The 17,936-nt window shown below is 37.1% G+C and overlaps 2 protein-coding genes across 3 annotated transcripts in view; one reads left to right on the forward strand and one right to left on the reverse strand.

Annotated features, from left to right (window-relative positions):
- Positions 1 to 17,936, forward strand: part of SHLD2 (shieldin complex subunit 2) — a 104,168-nt gene that overhangs the window by 33,329 nt on the left and 52,903 nt on the right. The gene's annotated exons all lie outside the window — the stretch shown is intronic.
- Positions 1 to 17,936, reverse strand: part of GLUD1 (glutamate dehydrogenase 1) — a 29,990-nt gene that overhangs the window by 3,736 nt on the left and 8,318 nt on the right. The window contains exons 2-11 of one of the 2 annotated variants that reach the window (XM_049810114.1): positions 13,714 to 13,794; positions 12,814 to 12,869; positions 11,864 to 11,927; positions 10,098 to 10,192; positions 6,627 to 6,806; positions 4,741 to 4,878; positions 3,512 to 3,649; positions 3,306 to 3,386; positions 2,324 to 2,447; positions 957 to 1,048 (exon numbers count right to left, since the gene is read on the reverse strand). In XM_049810114.1, the coding sequence (XP_049666071.1) occupies positions 957 to 1,048; positions 2,324 to 2,447; positions 3,306 to 3,386; positions 3,512 to 3,649; positions 4,741 to 4,878; positions 6,627 to 6,806; positions 10,098 to 10,192; positions 11,864 to 11,927; positions 12,814 to 12,869; positions 13,714 to 13,794 (1,049 nt within the window). The remainder of the gene's footprint in view (positions 1 to 956; positions 1,049 to 2,323; positions 2,448 to 3,305; positions 3,387 to 3,511; positions 3,650 to 4,740; positions 4,879 to 6,626; positions 6,807 to 10,097; positions 10,193 to 11,863; positions 11,928 to 12,813; positions 12,870 to 13,713; positions 13,795 to 17,936) is intronic. The other variant, XM_049810115.1, reaches the window with a different exon arrangement.

Raw genomic sequence — 17,936 nt, forward strand, 5'->3', positions numbered from 1 at the left:
ATTAGTCAGTCTTATTCTTTTCCTTCAGAACAATTTCTAACACTGGATTTGCTTTTTGACTGCTATGAATTTCTAAGTGTGTATTTTGTCATTACCTCCAGATACTCCACTTGAATGCAAATGGATGAGCTCACAACCCATTATTTTATATGAAAATTTCCCCCCCATGTATTGCTACACATTAGATAACAATGACTTTTACCTGACATTTCTTTGCCCATTAATTCAGTCTTAGAAGAACATTCTACAATTTTTCACCCAGCTCTTGTCTATATTACCCCGGAGTTACAGAAACAGCACATCAAACTGTCCGTTTTGTGGGATCTTGTTGAAAGTTGTCTGGAAATCCGGGCAAACTATATCAACAAGATTTCCAAAACAAATTCTGGTAATGTTTGAGGCAGTATTTCCCACCACAAGCACTCCATGGACTTTGATAGCCAGGGTTCAGAGAAGTCATGGAATCTATGTATTTATCAGGTTAGCCAGCAGAAATATCTAGTATTTCACAGCAAACAAAATCATCAAGAAAAAACACAGGTTAAGTTTTCCTTAATGGCCTGCAAAAAGAATCATTCCCTGCACCCTCCACGGTAAAAAAAATAAACCTCACATGGTTTGTCTAAACAATGGAGATAGTCTGTTGCTCTAAAAAACTCCAGTATATGAACAGCAATATCCAATCTAACACTAGTTACAAATACAAAATGTATCTGTATTAAAACTGTAGCTTTTTAACAATATTGGAGGTATTTTGCATGGGCTCAAGTAAAAGAAAGAAAAAACAGCTTACTTCCAGTATTCCTAAGCAGTTCAGATCATTTGTTTGCTATTGTACTAATGCCTTGCTTGGGGCAAAAACCTCCATGATAGCTACAATGGTAAAATTTAGATTGCAGTTATAATATCAGAATACAGCTACATTAACAGTAAAAAAACCAGCAGCAACTGCTTACTGATATCCTGTCTTGAAATTCTGCTGTAGGCACAACTGGAATAGTTCCACCATGTTTCCCAAATTTTCTTTCCAAGCTTTCCTGGACAGACACTAGAAAGGAAAAAAAAAGCAGAGGCAAGGTAACTGATAAGGAAAGGAATGAGCTCCCTAACAAATGAGTTGACCCCAGGACTTTCAGCATTCAGTAGTATGAAATGCAGACTATAGGGACTGGGGGCAAAGGGAGTCATCTTATTTTTGTCTTCGAAGAAAAAGGAAAGATGTTGATTTTTCTGTTTTTATAGGTGAATGCCTCCAATATTAATAGTAATATTGCCATAGTACAGTCACATGGCAGGCAACTGTGGATTTACCGATCCCACTTCACTAACCTTATAAAGCTGATACAGCAATCTGGATTAATTTTCCTAACTTGACGGATAGCATTAGACAAAATATCTCTTGAACTTAAAGAAATCAAGTATCCTATTCCACTTTGCATATACACCACTTGCTAAGAAAAAAGCTCATGTGGAATTTTAGTTTTTTCCTTAGGACATGAAAAGTGCTTTGGTATTGTGAATTGATATTTACTTAAACTTAATTCTTGAAATTTAATTAGTATCATTTCCTAAACAACTTCACAGAGTATTTCAGGTGCCACAATCTTGAAGTTAAGGGATTTAAATTAGAACTGCCATAACCCTCAACCACTTTAGAAACACCTTGAAAGGTGTAATTTATGAGAAAAGTTTATATTAAAATCATCACACATATGTTTTGTCAAGTCTAATGTCCCAAGATTCTCATACATTTTCTACAGAACATTATTTAAAATGGAGCAATATCCTGCAGTTCTTTTCCATTAAGCTTCTTCTCTCCATGTAATTGGTATTCTGGCCCAGAAACTGGGAAGCACAGAATGACCCTAAGTGAAGCTGTAGGCCATAAGCAGATTTTTACAGCACCTGTAGCAATTATATTATTGCCCTTTATAGAAATCCTCTATTGTTTTATGTGCAGAACAACATTACCCACTCAAACTCTGAATACTTCTCAAATACCAACTGTACAGCTGAAACATGTTTATTAAGTAATAAATATTTCACATAAGTGTACTTCACACAGTATTTTCACAAAACTGAGGAAAGCATCACTTTATGAATTAAAAGATAACTGAAAAAAGTATGCATTTAACTTAAGTCATTAGAGTTGCAAGTCAGTTAACTTACCAAATCTTTCCTACTCTTCAGTATGCAGCAATAATAGACTTGTGGGAAGTCACGGTGAATTTAAAATAGTTCTGCATTCATTTCTCCCACATTTGGCGTTTGCTAGTCCTATCTATTAATTAAAAAGTGAGCAAAAGTGGAACTGAGCACTTACTGAGCAAGTGGTAGTTTGAATCTCTTTCATATTTAAAAGTCAAGCGGCCATAACTGACGTGGTTCAGGTTTTTCAGCCATTCAAAATAGGATACTGTTACACCACCAGCATTCAGGTAAAGATCCTGCACAGAAATAGTAAATGTCTTGAATTGTGTCCATGTGACAAAGTCATGACAAAGTATTAAGCCAAAGCAAGCAGAAGTATTATGTATGAAGTACTAGTTTAAACTGCAGTACAGAGGACAATCCAGTTGTTACTCTTACACGACAACACTTACCCTCTTCTGCACTCCAGGAATTACTTCTACTGATTTAAAGGAAGACTTGACTATAGAAGACAGGAAGTTCACATGTGCTTGATGGACTACTTTCTCTTATTTTAGCACAAGTTTTTAATCAAGAAAATTAGGGCATTCTTTATTCATACACTTTACTCTCAGCCACTCTTTTAAGTAATATCACTTGATCAGGACACCCTTTCTCTGGGAAGAGAGTATCATTATACCTGGATAGGTCTTATTCTTTCAGATTATCACTTTAGGCAACATTTACTCTACACAATCTACAATACACAGTCCTGTCACAGCATCACCCAGAGACACAAAGTTTACAAAGAAATTGGCGAGTGTATTTACTCTGCCTTCTTCCTTTGCTTAGTGGACTATTTAGTTGAGCAAATGTCAGCTAATACTCCAAAATGCAAACCTACAGATTTAAGAATTAGTTGTGGATTGTTCTCTCTTCTGAATACGTAGCCTTCATGTAATAGTCATCTTTGGTCATTTACAGTTGCAATGAGATCTTTAAGTAATTACAAGCAATCTTAAGGAACACTGACACCCATTTCCTAGACATCAGTTGTTAAACACTCTAAGAGAATGAATGGCTAATAATAAAAACCTTCAATAAATAACCTCTTGCTACAGTTCATAGAAATATTACCCTTGTAATGAAAATCAAAGGTCATAATAGAACCTTACAGGGATAACCATGATATTCCGCTCCAAGAAGATTCTGTCAGCTTCTGGAGTCGTAGGCCCATTGGCACCTTCAGCAATAATCTGAAAGGAATCACAGCAGGGTAACTCAGAGGTATATGTTTGTTTTCATCCATGCTAATTATTGAATACTAGTATTTAAACAGGCCTTCTCCATTTTTCATTTACATTTGAACTCTCCAACTTACTTTTGCTTTAACCTTGTGAGCGTTGGCCTTAGTCAACTGCTTCTCGCTAGCAGCAGGGATGAGAATGTCACAGTCTGTTTCTAGAATACTGCCCTCAAGTGTCTGTGCTTTAGGGAAGCCCATGATTGTCCCGTGTTGCTGTTTGAAGAAAACAAACCGGGGTGTTTTTAGTGTGTGTGTACTCGTATGACTTCCCTTCTTCTAACTTTCAAAAAAGAAAGAATGGAGAAGCAACATTACTAGAAAGACAGCATGTAACATAATTCCTATCTTTACTTAGACTAGGCATAAAAGGCAAGCTACAAAGCTTGGATAACAGTCAAAGTTCCCATGACTGATGCATAACTACTCTGTGGCCAAAGACATTGATAACACTTTGGGCTCTGGAGTATTTAAAATAAAAAAACAAGAACATCCCTCTCAACTCTTAAAATACATGGCAAATGCAATAGTTTTCAAACAACTGAAATGACCATCAGCCTGCTACACACAGGATAAGTTGCATAAGATTCAGAAGTACCATTTTAAAATTTAGTACTACAATGATAGCCTTTGTTTAGTAACCGAATCTTTTCATTCTTTTGAGAAAGGAGGTGATAAAGACATTCAAATACTCCCTGTGTAAAAGAAGACACATCAAATAAGCCCCTTAAAAACTCTTAAGTAGAAGATCGTACTTTCATGCCTGTGAACTGTCCCCTCGAGTCTGCTGCACTTGTAAACTGAAATAAAAAGACCATATCCAGTTTTCATTATAGACTACATATTCAAGTCACGCTGCCAGAGACACTTTCATTTTTTCAGAAACATGAAATAGGTAAGAAGCCGCAAAAGCGTACTTTGAAGTCTTAAATGTCCATTTGCTTGGGATTCTCAGTCAGGAATCCTTCAGGAACCTCCTTGCCCTGGTTCCCTGAGACACCCTTCCTAGTTTAGTCATAAGAAAGGCAAAATAACCATGAACTCCAATTCTGAAACCAAAGTAATTAGCCTGCACACATGCAAGCCCTTGCCATTTTTCTGAGAGTCAGGTCAAAGGGTAAAAAAAGTACCACCTGCATTCATATTGGGGATAAGGAGAAAGCCAGAAGAATCAACATTCCTAAGCCATTTTCTAAGTACTAATTACAGCATGATTTAAATATCACAAATTAACACCAGTCTACAGTCATCACGCGTACTTGCAAAGCTGACAAAAATGACTCTTTCTGCTCAATTAAGTTTCATACCAATTTGTAATCTTCTAGTTCCTTTGGATCAATCCCATCAGGATTCCAGATAGAACCATTAAACTCTCCAACAGCAACGCATTTTGCTCCAAAACGATGCAAGTATCTCATAGAATGCAAGCCCACGTTACCAAATCCCTGAAGGTGGAAAGAGCAAGGGGAAAGCAATTAACCCTTCAGCTAAAATGATGATTACTGCTAAGGATTATATAGTTTTGAATAGTTTTAAATAGTTCATTTATTGGCAAATCTTGTCATTAGATGATGTTTATAGGAGAGATGGAAGAAATCTACATGCATTCTATTCTAGCCTGAGTACCATTGTAGAAATTGTGCATTGTAGCCAGCAATGTACAGTTGTGCTAAGTTTTTTATGCTGGAAATACAGAAGGGAAGCGCTAATGCTACTATGAAAGTGTCAACTATGACATTTATCAACATAGGAATGTTATGTGTATCTATTTTATAATGGACACTGTCTTATAGGGATTCATGGATTTTTCTATGACTATTCAAAGGTTTGACTAACATTTGCAGGCCAAGAAATATTCTCATTTAACTTCGGTAAGGAAGCCTTACAAGCGTAAAACCATCCCATAATGGAAAGCACTGAACAAGAATATAATTAATTCTTCACATTAAAAAATACAAACTAGTAGGAAGCTATGTAATTTCTATAATGTATTTCTGAAGTGGTCCTTTACAAAACAGATTGCCTAAATTTAAATTTAGATAATCTTGCATTCCATTAGCATATTTTACATCCTTGCAGGTGTAGAAAACTTAATTCCAGGCTATTACTCAACATTCTGGAAGTAAAGGAACACACAGGGCACACCAAAAGGTCACGTGATCCACGTAAAAAGTCTGTAGTAAGATTCTATGCTGGAAAAATAGCTGAACATTAAACTCCTCTGTAGCATAGCTCCAATTATTTAGGATTTTTGTTTATATATGAGAAGTAAACTTCAATACAACGGTTTGTCATGCATTAGGTCTCTTTGCAATGCTGTATCCTTGTTTTCCTAAAAAAATCTTCATCTATTCTTATGGCCATGTTTTCAGTATAAGTTATGCTGAAGTGCCTGTTGGTTAGCCCTCTGCCAGGCATGAAAATGCCGAAGTGCAGGGAGATGAGTGTGCTGCTGGGTCTGTGCAGGGCAGAGATGTTTGCTTCAGCCCACAGGTTAACTAGAGGAGAACCTGGAGGTTACAATTACTCTGCTATTTCTAACAACCAGGGCACTGGTACTGAAAACAAAGAAACAAAGCAATCCCTCAAACCCTCTGTTTCACATACTTTTCAAAGCTGACCAGAACAAGTTATTTCTTCAAGATTTAAAGGGTGATAATGCATATTACTGAGCACCAAACCCTTCAAAATTCAACTACATAAATCCTGAAGTCTTATGAACACCAAAAACGTATATACAACCCTACAAATCTAGGATAAGGTATTGGTTCCTACTTTGCCAACTGCTCATTCCATAGTGGAACAAGAACATAACCCCTAATTCCTTCTCTCCGTGAATTTTTTTATTACAAAACAGTGCAACAAATCTTGTGTAGGCAGAAACAGTGTCACAGCTCACTGAAAAGTGTGCAGTGCCTTAGTTTAAAGAACTCCTGTAATGGTATTTCACTTTGTTCTTTGCAGCCTATCTTTATAAAGACTCTAGAGTGCAATCAAAAGTTCAGTTATTAAAAAACAGTCCAAAATAAAGGGCACCTATGTTGCTTGAAAAGTGTTTCTAAAGTTTGAGAGTAAAGGTTTAGTTGGAAGTCATAAAACCGTAACAGGATTTATTGCTACAGCCCCTTTTAAAAGCAGCTCAACTGGAAGTTTGTTTACTACTTTTTCTCTACAGTTGAAAGAAAAAAGTTACCTGAACAGCAAATGTTTTATCCCCAAATCCAGGAGTCATTCCTAATATACTCATATATGATGCTTCATTGATGAAATTTTCAATTCCATGGAAGAGACCACGACCAGTTGCAGATATACGTCCATGGATCCCACCCTGGCTGATGGGTTTACCAGTTACACATGCATGTGCGTTAATATCCTGTAAAACAGTGAAGGACTTGTGAGCTATTGAATTAATCAAAGAACAGCTGGAACAAGAAGTTTTGTACACTTTAGAGATAAGGGAAAAACAGGAGTTAAGAGTCAGAACATGATATACTTTATATACATTTAGTTTGTAAAGATGATTTCCTTCCTCACTTTGTGTGAACGCCTTCTCAGAAGTACTCTAGTATATGTCAGGAAAGTTGCATAATGCGATATTGGATATGCTCTGCAATTTTTTGTTGTGTTTTAGTGTATATGTTAACTTCAGTCTGTGGTTAGTTAATTATGGTGACATGCATTTTGCTCTGTTAGCAACGAGCAGATCTTTCACAAATCAAAAAGCTTTGAGGGATATGTTTCTCAAAATGAGCTCCTACTACAGCCATAATTTCCACCATTATTCTTGACATTTTAATCTTTAAAAGGGCTTAGACATATCCTTGGACTGGTTTTTAATCATCTTTAAATAGTGTTTAGCGTTCCTTTATACCAAATTCAGTTATTCTGAAATGACAATACAGGCCTAATATCTTCCTGTTGTCAGAACACAGGGATGTTTGATCTCAGGAAAATCTACCATACAAAGGTCGTATGGGAAAAATTAGGTAAGTATTTACTACTTTTATTCAGAAAAGAAATACGTACAATCAAGCCTCTATCCTTAATTTGGTGGCAATAAATTTGTATTTTTCATATGCTACACAGGTAGCCAAGATAGAATAGACTGTTTAAAACCAGAGTTAATTTTTCAAATTGTAATTAATAACTTGAAAAAACTTCTTCCAAACTAGACACTGTTTGGGCCTCCCTCTTCTGTCACCACTGATTCCCATGCTCCCACACCCTGGGAGCATAGTCACACAGTGGCTTGGCCTCCAACATCAGTGAAAGAGGAGGGATGAAAGGGAATCCACTGAAATAAGTCTGCCAGCAGCCGGATGGGTTTCTGTTCCAGCAGCCGCATATTCACTGGGAGGCTCCCTCCTCTCCATTGCTTGTGCCAGATGCATTTGCATGCCTGTGGCATGAGTGCAAGACGCTGGGTGAGAGGAAGGAAAGGAGCAGACAAAAGTAAGTGGAGGCAGAATGGCAGGAGATGACTAGAGCCATAATGGAAACAAAAACCATTCATTGTTTGAAAATGATAGTGAGTTAATATATAAAGCCAAAGATAACCCCCCTTTAATAAACAGTAAAAGCAATGCTGGGCTTGCCACAAAATTCCTAATTCAGTTTCCCAAAATATAGCCGCATTGCTCTCATTAAGCTGTATGCTCCCTCTGGTGGCATATCAACTGCAAACAAGATCTGTGGTGGTGTTTTGCTAGGAAAAACTTGGCCTGGCGCCTTGATGTCTTTTTATGTTTTCATTCTGTTTCAGACTGAAACTACATTTTAGCCTTCATGCATTCACAAATGAGGAAGTATGTTTTATAAATACTTTAAGAAATACAGCCTCCCACCATACATAAGAATGTATTTATTAAAGTCCCTTTGCGTCTCCCAAAAGTCAGTTAGATGTGTCAGGAAGTACAGAAGAGTGGAAAGGATGAATTTAATCAAAAACTTTAGCCATATATAATTCAGTGATCCAGCAACTTAAGATGGATTTTCTGGAACAGTTAACACGGTAGTTATTAAAGACTTGCATGGTTTGGCAAGAAAACAGAGCACGAGGTGAGGGCAGGTCCGGGTCTTCTCAAAAGTCACATATACAAAACCACCGTCGATGTCAAAGTCCTAAAAACTTTGATTTTAAGTCAATCAAAAAAACGTTTAACACATCTTGGTCCAAAAAGAAAGACCATGGCTTTTAATGAGAAGCTTGTAAAATGGCTTATGGCTAGCATTAAAGAATTCTGTATTAGCACTAATAGTCTATGAACTTAGTTGGCAAAGTTCAGACACTGAACTTTCGCTCGTTTCTTAACCCCTTTCCACACTGTGGTAATATTCTCCTTGTCTCTCCAGCTTCCTGGCTCTCTATGTCAGGTTTCGAGCAGACTTCTCCTATCTGTTTATATCTGTTATTTGACTTTTCCTTTTCATTTCAAGATCCCTGAACACATCTGCGTGCAACCACACTGACTCATCAGTTCTGTATATTTCTCAAACAGATCCCTCTCACCGAAGAGTTATCTTTCCACTCAACTGAATGTAGTCCATTGCATAGCTTCCATCTGTTTTCTGAATTATGGGTTAGTTTCACTTCTGTTCAATGGCGATTTTCTGTATTCCTTAATCACCTTTATTTTTGTTCTTGGTGTCTCAACCAGATAGTTATCTGAAACACTTTCCTCTGCAAACTGGTTTTGATAGATTATTCCACTTTTTACAGCCTTGTCAGAGTTCTCGCCTTCCTTCTCTATACCTGGTCATTCTCCGCAATAGCTCATAAGTTCCACTATGGCTACCATTCTCTCTTCCATGTACAAACAACCAACACAACAAAATTAAGTAATAATATATTTTTCTTTCATCCAACCTGTCAAAAGTATACAACAAAAGTGTTTGGTCAACAGTCTTGGTTTTGGTACAGTCAAAACCGGTACAAATAGCCCCAGCAACTTAAGGACAAAGGACAAATTAAGGGCTATAATTAAAAACTAATTTTTAAAAACTTTATTCTTTTTATTGCCTTCTGGTCAATAAATTGTATCAGTGTCCTTTTGCTTTACATTTTGGAGAATTTGCTGAAGTCTACACTGACTACTTGCTACTTATAGGGGACCACAGAGAACTTTAATACTTTTACAGGTTATAGCAATAGTCCAAATTTAATTTACACGGTCTCTTGAATGCACAAAACCATGAGCATTTATTTAATAACACTTGTGAATTCAGTAGTCTGAAACAGAAAGATTTCAGCGCTTTAAGACTATACCAACTACTATGAACTAGTTGTTTAACAACTTTAAATTAGTAATTATAGTACTAATGAAAAACAGAGGGAAATGGTAGAAATAGAAACCAATTTTAGACTAAGTATGAGACCTTTAAAAACAGTCTATTTTCTTTTTGCTGAACAGTTGCAGTCAGTATTGTATCAGGCAAACTTAATTTAAGCCTAGTATAAAAACATTAACCTTAAAGCTATTTTTCCTTAACTGTACCCTAAAAACCTCACACCAGTTAAGTTGTTACAGTTTGCAAGAATCTATTTAGAGCCACATAATTAAATAAAATTATATGATTAAGCAGCATGGTAATAAATTTCTAGATAGAAGGAGTTCTGCAAAGACCAAGAAGTTTTTCTACTTCAAAGCCTCTGCTCAAAACTTACATAGTGTCCTATGGTACTGGCATAGGTGTCGGCAATCCAGGACATCTCCCTCTCCCCTGTGCTCATATCAGGAGCAGGCACATCAACACCAGGTCCTGTTGGCAACAGTAAGAACAGATTTTAAGGACCAAACATGAACAGTTATCTTCAACCATTATTCCCTTGGGAACTGTGCAGGCCTTGGCAGAGAAGAATTGTTTTCCTGTTTAATCCTCAGTTTATTATGCGAGCAACAGATTCTTCTGGATTCAATTCAGTTTTAGATGCCGTGTCACACATTTGTACAATACTGTCAAAACCTCCAATCTTTCACACAAGCCAATCAGGAAAATGAAAGTCAGTTTGTCAATAAAAAAAAAAGTCAGAGTAAGATCATGCATGAAAAGCTTTTTTCTTTTTTTCTTTTTTTTCTGTTTTTTTTGACAATCATTGCTGTAACAACAGGAAGGGCGCTATCTACGTATGATTTCTACATACCATGATGGGTTTGGTTTGGTTTTTTTGCATTAAAATTTCCTTTTTTGTTCTTGGATGAGTTTAAAAATTGAAGATAGGCTGTTCCTATTCACGTAGCACATGCATTCGATTTTACCGCTGACTTCAAGAAAGACACATTACATCTTTCTTCATGAAATAAACCTTTGAAAGAACTTTCACACATCTGTTACAATAAAACCAAATTCTGTTTTTTCTAGGTAACTAAAAATAGCATTTGCCCAGCCTATTTAAGATCAGAGGGACTTGCTCAGCAAGATTTTAAACACAACTCTGCATCTACCAATTTTTTCAAAGTCTTTTTAAAAGGTTTGTGAAATCTGGGTAGCGCCAACCACAGAGACAAAAAGGAAGACGAATTTAATCAAACCATTTTAATTGTCACTGGACTAACAATCACTATAGGTGACATAGTGTAGAGTATTACCCTAATCACATGTAACATCAATAAGTGTGTTTATACAGAAACTTAATTCAGATGAGAAACACTCTGGCTGAAGAGCAAGAAAATGCAGATAAACGGATATACATTCCCAGGGGCAGTTAGACATCAGGAATACATGACAGACCTTTAACTAGTTACATGCCTTATTGTTCACTTGAATAAGAACCTCCTCCAGGTAAAGATCCTCCATTTAATTACAAGTTGAGCTAGTAACATTCAGCTTTCTCCAGAGGAGACTTCCAGATAGCAACTCCAGACAGCAAGCTACCAGAACAACTCAGGATTTAGAGTCTGAATGAAACACCTACTAACATTACAGAAGCTGAGGTTCTGTTACAACAGGCATCTATGCTTCTTGCCTATGCTTCTCTTGCAGCCTGTGGTTGCCATGGGTGAAGCCATCAACTTTCTCTGGGGTGGATCTTCTATTTCCTTCCTCTGTTTCCTCAGATATCTGCCAAAAGCCTCAACTGAGACTACAGGAAACAGTAACAGTGAAGAGTTTGATATTGGAGATTAAAATTGCAACAGACTTGGTCACAATATCTACCTCTAAGAGAAATGTGATTCATTTTGGATCCTGTGAGCTCAGCTTTTGTGGCTTTACATAGCAGAACGGCCAACAGAAAAAAGTTTACACACAGTTCCCTTTAAAATGCACTGAGATGCAATGACTCGATTCTTTGTGGCTCTTTGCTGAAAGTTCTATACCCAAATTATTTACAGCTCGCAAAAATAGTATTATTTAAGGATACTATCTAGTGGACGCTGCCAATGCACAATAAATCAGGTTCCTAAATTTTAATGGTAAAATTGCACAACATACCAATAAAGCCCTTTTTTGCCAGCTCCATGGTAAACCTTCTTGTGATCTTTTCCAATTCATTGTCCTACAGAGAAAATGCAATAAATATCACAAGAAATCATTAGTGTTTATTTTGGTTTTGTGACTATTTGCTAGGACTTATGCCCAAGCATAAACAGATGACATTTTCTTTTAGGATTATATTTATATAATTTATATGCCACTCCCTAACAGACCCTTGGTATTCAGGCAGCACAAGCAAACATTCAGCTTTCTTTCCGTACATTCTGATCCACAACAAGTTGGGAGTGTGGCACAGGAAGAACCAGCTGTGCTTGTAGCAGAGATTTCCAGCAAACAAATCTGATATCCTATGTGAGAGATTTATAACGAGCACCAGCAATAGCTGGCCTGCCGGTTGTGTAATCAACACAGTTGAACAACTTCACATAAATCCTTACAGGAGTTTCAAGCTTAGAATATCTGTTACATATTCTAGTATTCCTTTCTGTATCAGTTATTTTAATTAGGGGAAGAAGGCAAGCCTGCAGTAAACCTGTTATAAGCCAAGTTAGTTATTATTCACACTGGAACACTGCATAGAAAGGTTTAATGGAGCATAAAACTATTTGTCAAAATAAACAAAACCATTAACTTTTTTCTAAGAGTAATTTAATTTAAGCCTTTTTTAACAGTATCAACTTAAAAACTTTTCAGGTTCCAAATTATTTGTAGTCTCCTGACTTCAAGAAAAAAGTAATAAATTAAATAATTGAAGTATTCCACCTCTGAAACACAGATCTTTAAAAAATTCTTTTCCTACCTATTGCATGCACAAGCTAAATTCAGCCTTTATAGAGGCAGAAGTGGCAGGAAGTTTTAAGTGGTCAATAACGCCCTTAGAAGAGCTTTCTTAACTGGCTGGCTTCAGTACTGCAGTTAACCAAATTTTTATCTATGATTAAGCTTACTGTGTAGTTCTTGGGATTGATCTTGACACCAGCCTTTGCCCCACCAAATGGCACATCTACAAAAATGCAAAGGAAAATCATTTTACTTTTTCAACAACAAAGGCAGAACACATCAGTAATATGTGTGAGTAATTATATCTTTGATTTTAGCAGTGAATTTGGCTTTGCCACATTTAGGGCTTCACAAGTGTAAACTATAATCTGATCTAGGTACTCCTATAAAAATGGGAAATCTTTCAAGGGCGGCTTGAAAATGGTCTTTGAAACTCAAACATTCATGATTTAAATTTTCTATGATTCACGCTCTTGCACTTGGCACTTGCAGAAGCAATAAGTTTTACAATTTATATTTTACTGGTTTAGCTCAAAAATTTTATTTTGGAAGTCCTAAGTGAAGTGTCTCTATATACTTTAAGAAGGTATTTTGTTTTCTTACACATAATGTGCAGATTATCTCCAAACTCCCCTACAATTTAGCAACTGTGTATGAATTATACTTCTTTATAACCCATACAGGAATTTTATCCTTAACTCTACACAGCTCCCCTGCCTGAATCCTTTACAGCCTCCATCTGTTCCCCCTAAAATTAGCCCCCTCCTAATCCAAGTTTGTCATACTTTGATTTGAGTTCAAGACACAGTACTTTTACGGGAGGGGGTAACTAGCAGAATTTGGACTTTTCAAATGAAAATGCAACTTTATTCAAGTATCTACAGTAACAGAAGAGGGAATATGTATTATTATTTTGGTCACTATATATTTTTCCCATCTTGCTACAGATTTTAGTCAGAGATTAATGTCTAAAACTTAAATGAATCCTTTAGAAGTTTTTTCTGTAAATTACATTAGTACTGATTGAAATTAAAGATTGTATCCTTGCTTGAAAAACTATCACTTACCAACCACAGCACATTTGTATGTCATTAGAGATGCTAAGGCTTTCACTTCATCCACACTAACATCCAAACTATAACGAATACCTGCAAAAGACACATGAGAAAAAAAGGAATTCACTGAACAACTTCATAGGTATTTATAAATTGGGAAGACTGATTCTACTCCAGCCATCTGTAACATGCAAGTATGTAATTTATCAACTTATTTGCTTTAAGACTTAAAGAACAATTCCCCATTCTCCTACTTAAATATCCATCCTTAACCTAGTAGAAATTCAAGACTTCAGTAACTCTCTATTAAGTAGTTTAACAGCAGCACTCAACCTTGAAACAGAAGTGAGTATTCTTTGGGAGGAAGATAAGCCAAGCTGATAGGTAACTAGAGGTAGAGTTTTCAAGAGGCTGATAAAGCTCATCAGCATTCCATAAGATCTTTAGGTTTGGACTTCATTCATTGTATATAGAAGATGAACCTTTTTCCTGAACATAACTTATTAGTACAGGTTATAATCAAGATCTTTTTGCTAGAGTAATGCAAACTCCTGCTAAGTTGTGAGACTTGCAATACACTGGCTTTGGTCCAATAAAACCATATGTAGCTTCAGGGCTCTGGCTGCTAGGCACAGCCACATAACAGAAAGCAAGCCACTCCGCTAGTTCAAATTTGTTCAAAACATTTTGATGGAATAACTCTACCCCAGCAAACTTGTGTGACCAGGCCACCCATCCCGCACCCCCGTGGAAGCCAGCCCACACCAGCATGCCCTGCTTGAGTCATTCAGCAGAACTGCAAGCATGTGCTGACACACAGTCCAGATACAAATTCAAATTGTTGTGGTCCAAAAGAGGGCGTGGATGCAAAATGGGTGATCCTGGCCTTCAAGGCAGTTCAAAACTAAGTGGAAAATGATCACACAAAGGTAGGGAGATCTGTCACCTGCCTGACTCTTAAAAGTCTTCTAAAAAATGGGTTGTAGCTGCCCAATAAATTGACTGAACTCAAAGTTAAAATTCATATATTCTGGAGGTAGTTGCAGAGTAGAAAATACTTAACCAAACTGACAGGGCACATATACAGAACTACAGAAGCCTAAATATGACATTTAAGATCAATACAGTGCCCAAAGTCACGTGGCCACGGCAAAAAAAAAAACCCTACAGCTATATGTTAGCTTCTATCCAACCTTCTCCTACATCACTAAGCATATAACAGAGCCATGAAGAATTTATCATCCCCACCTCTGCTCCCTAATTCCTTGGCTGTAGGTTGTGCCAAGTTGCATGGTGGTTTGTAGCAGGCACAGAGTGTCCTTCAGATGCTAGGACAAGGTATCACTAATTTCCTACTATGTAAAGAGAAGACCATATTCAGGTCCTCAGAAGTGAAAAAAAGACCAGCATACATCATCCAAACTAAAGCACTGTGCTGCTATGAAAGCCACTCCTGAATGCTCTGGAAACAATCCCAGTTTCAAAGGAACTGAGAGCTGCTCAAACAAAGCTGAGGGCCAAGTGCTGCTTTCTTATGTGAGTTCAATCAGTAAAAGAAAGTACCATGCCTCTGCAGAACAGAATTTAAATTTAGTGTGTATATGGGGGAAGGGTGGTCTCCAAAAGCAAACTAGTTTCTGACTGAGGTAGCTGTAAGGTGTTAATGCCTGTGCTTTCAAGAACCTCCTCACAGGAAGTAATATTTGAAATTTAAGTGGAATCTATCAGAGCCCAACAGATGACTCAAAGTTACAATGTACATGGTTTTTTTTAACACTTCTTACTCTGATCCTGCAGAGGAGTGGTTATCCTGCTGTCAAGCCCTGAGCAAGAATAACCACCACCTACAGCACTGACTGTCCTGCCTGGGTACGTCATTCCCTCTTGGTTGAGCAAGTAGTCTGGGGACAGGTCTCATCTGAGCATTGCTCAAGCCAGCCAAGCCTAAAACCACAATCTATGCTGGGCAGAAACGAACTCTGCCCCTCCACTCCCAGGTGAACTAGATCACTGTGTGTTTATTCAACCCATATATTTATTCAAACTTCAAGTTGTATACACAAAGCCGTTTTGCTCTAACTATACTCCTGCAGGCACACAAGATGTTGTTTATTGACATATGGAAAGCAGCAGGGGGACTAAGGAGTTAGGGATAGCTATTTTGCACAGTTTTAACAGGGAAGCAAAATACAAAAGGAGAAAGCAGCCTCTTCTGCACATCATATGGAAGATGGCATCTGAAAAGGTGAGCAAGCAGCAGTTTAACTGGAAGACTCACACATATGCAAAACTGTTACATCTCTAGTTTCCTTGTATTGTAGTCAAGGGTTACTATAAACTTTACTGTAATAAATATTAAACTTTCATACCAGGGGAAATAGGGTAAAAGCCCCAAGACTAACAAAGTACTGAAAGGCTTTCAGCTGAGATGCCTATTTGTCACCCATGTACATATACCAGAATAGGGAAAACTTTTAGACTTGAGGCTGAAACTGTCCTTTTCTGAACAACTTCCTATTTTTCCGCAAGATTTAGCTTCTCTTCTAGCCTTTTAAACAGCTTTAATTGAAATGGCTTGTCTGCTGGCTTTATCTTCATGAGTGGGAGACTAGCCTATTCTGAGAGTTGCGCTGACTCCACTAGCTACTTTGCTCCAGCTTATCTGCTAAAAACTTTCATTACAGTGTCAAGAAAAGTTCAGGGTGTGGATTCCAGGTTCCCTGACAGGTGTGACGATTCTTCCTTCCTGTGGCACAAGTGGATAATGTTTAAGATGTGCTAACATTTCATTCCTTTTCACAATTCAGCCAGTTACTGTTTTCCAGGAATTGTAATTACTCTACAGAAGGCCCACCTCTTGACAGGGAAGTTATTTGTGCTAAGCTGTTAGGACTGATGAGAAGCAGGCATCTGAGAATGCAGTACATTCCATCTGCAAGGGGATGCACAAAGTTAAAAGACTTAATTTCTATTCTATTTGAACATCAGTGAAATTTAGTTTGACAGCTTCCTAATTTGGCAGGAGTATCGCCACGCATTTGTATGGCTCTTTTGGCAGTGTTACTATGCATTCAATAGCCTGAGTCTAAAAATGGACCACATGCACAGATAAATACTGGGGATTTTTTATTTTTTATTTTTTAAGATTCTTAATACATAAGCAAATGAAAGTCGCTGCTACACAGCAAGATTATAATTTTTTTAAACTCTGGCAAGTCCCACGGAGTAAGTCTCTGGAAACTTGTGACTTTTACAGCAAACTAGCTACAAAAAAATAGTTTGAAGAAAGCCTCAAGTTACAGTATGACTCACTGCCATGGAAAATACTTTTCACTGGAAAACATACAAATTCTTGTTCTAGTTGAGAATTCTCTTTCCTTGCCACACCCCAAGAAGTTAAACAGTATGCTAAGAGAGACTGTTTTTCTATGCACAAGACCTTCTAGATGAGGAAATGTTTTCATTTTAATTTTGTTTCATTACTGGTCAGTATAAAGAGAAGGCTTTCTCATCACATTGCACTGTCTATGCTTTTAAAGCTTCTTTTTTTGATCTGTATTTTGGAGATATTATATTTCATCCAGTTACCTCTTGCACTGAGCCTAATAATTGTTTTGGCCAAAGTAAAATGATTTAAACTTAGCTTCTTAGACAGATGCTATGGATTAATTTTCACTTTTCCAAAAGGAGGTTGCAAAGCACTTGAAACAGTATTTTTTTTAAATAAAAGTCAATGTTGTAATTATCAGTAAGACTGTATTTTTGATTCTATAATAATAGCAGTCAGCTACTATCTTAATCAGCAGGTTTGTAGCAAGGAGTGTACTAACAGGCATGTGAGAAAGATCTTGATTTCAAAGAAAACTGGCTATACATCCTACTAGATTTTCCATTGTACAGAGTTCAGCACGTTTCATGATGTTCACTGTGTTTATTATGCTTCCTTAGAAAACATGGTGTACAGATCCACCAGTTTTTCAAGGATGATTACTGCCTTTCTAGTATGCCTAAAAACCTCAGTTTAGGGAGGTTAGTGTCATTATTTCCTGATCTTCTAGTGGAGTGATCTTAAATGGTAGTATCTACATATGCCCTCACCACTAATGAGCGTGAAGTATTCAAAGTCTCAAAACTAAACGGTTGCCATAGTAACAGCCCAGAGCAAAACACTTGGTAAACTACTCCTCCTGCACTAAATACCTTGCAAATCTTAGCAAGTCTCTCAAGTTCCCCAG

Source organism: Accipiter gentilis, chromosome 9 (genome assembly GCF_929443795.1).
Source record: "Accipiter gentilis chromosome 9, bAccGen1.1, whole genome shotgun sequence".
Taxonomy (NCBI): Eukaryota; Metazoa; Chordata; class Aves; order Accipitriformes; family Accipitridae; genus Astur; species Astur gentilis.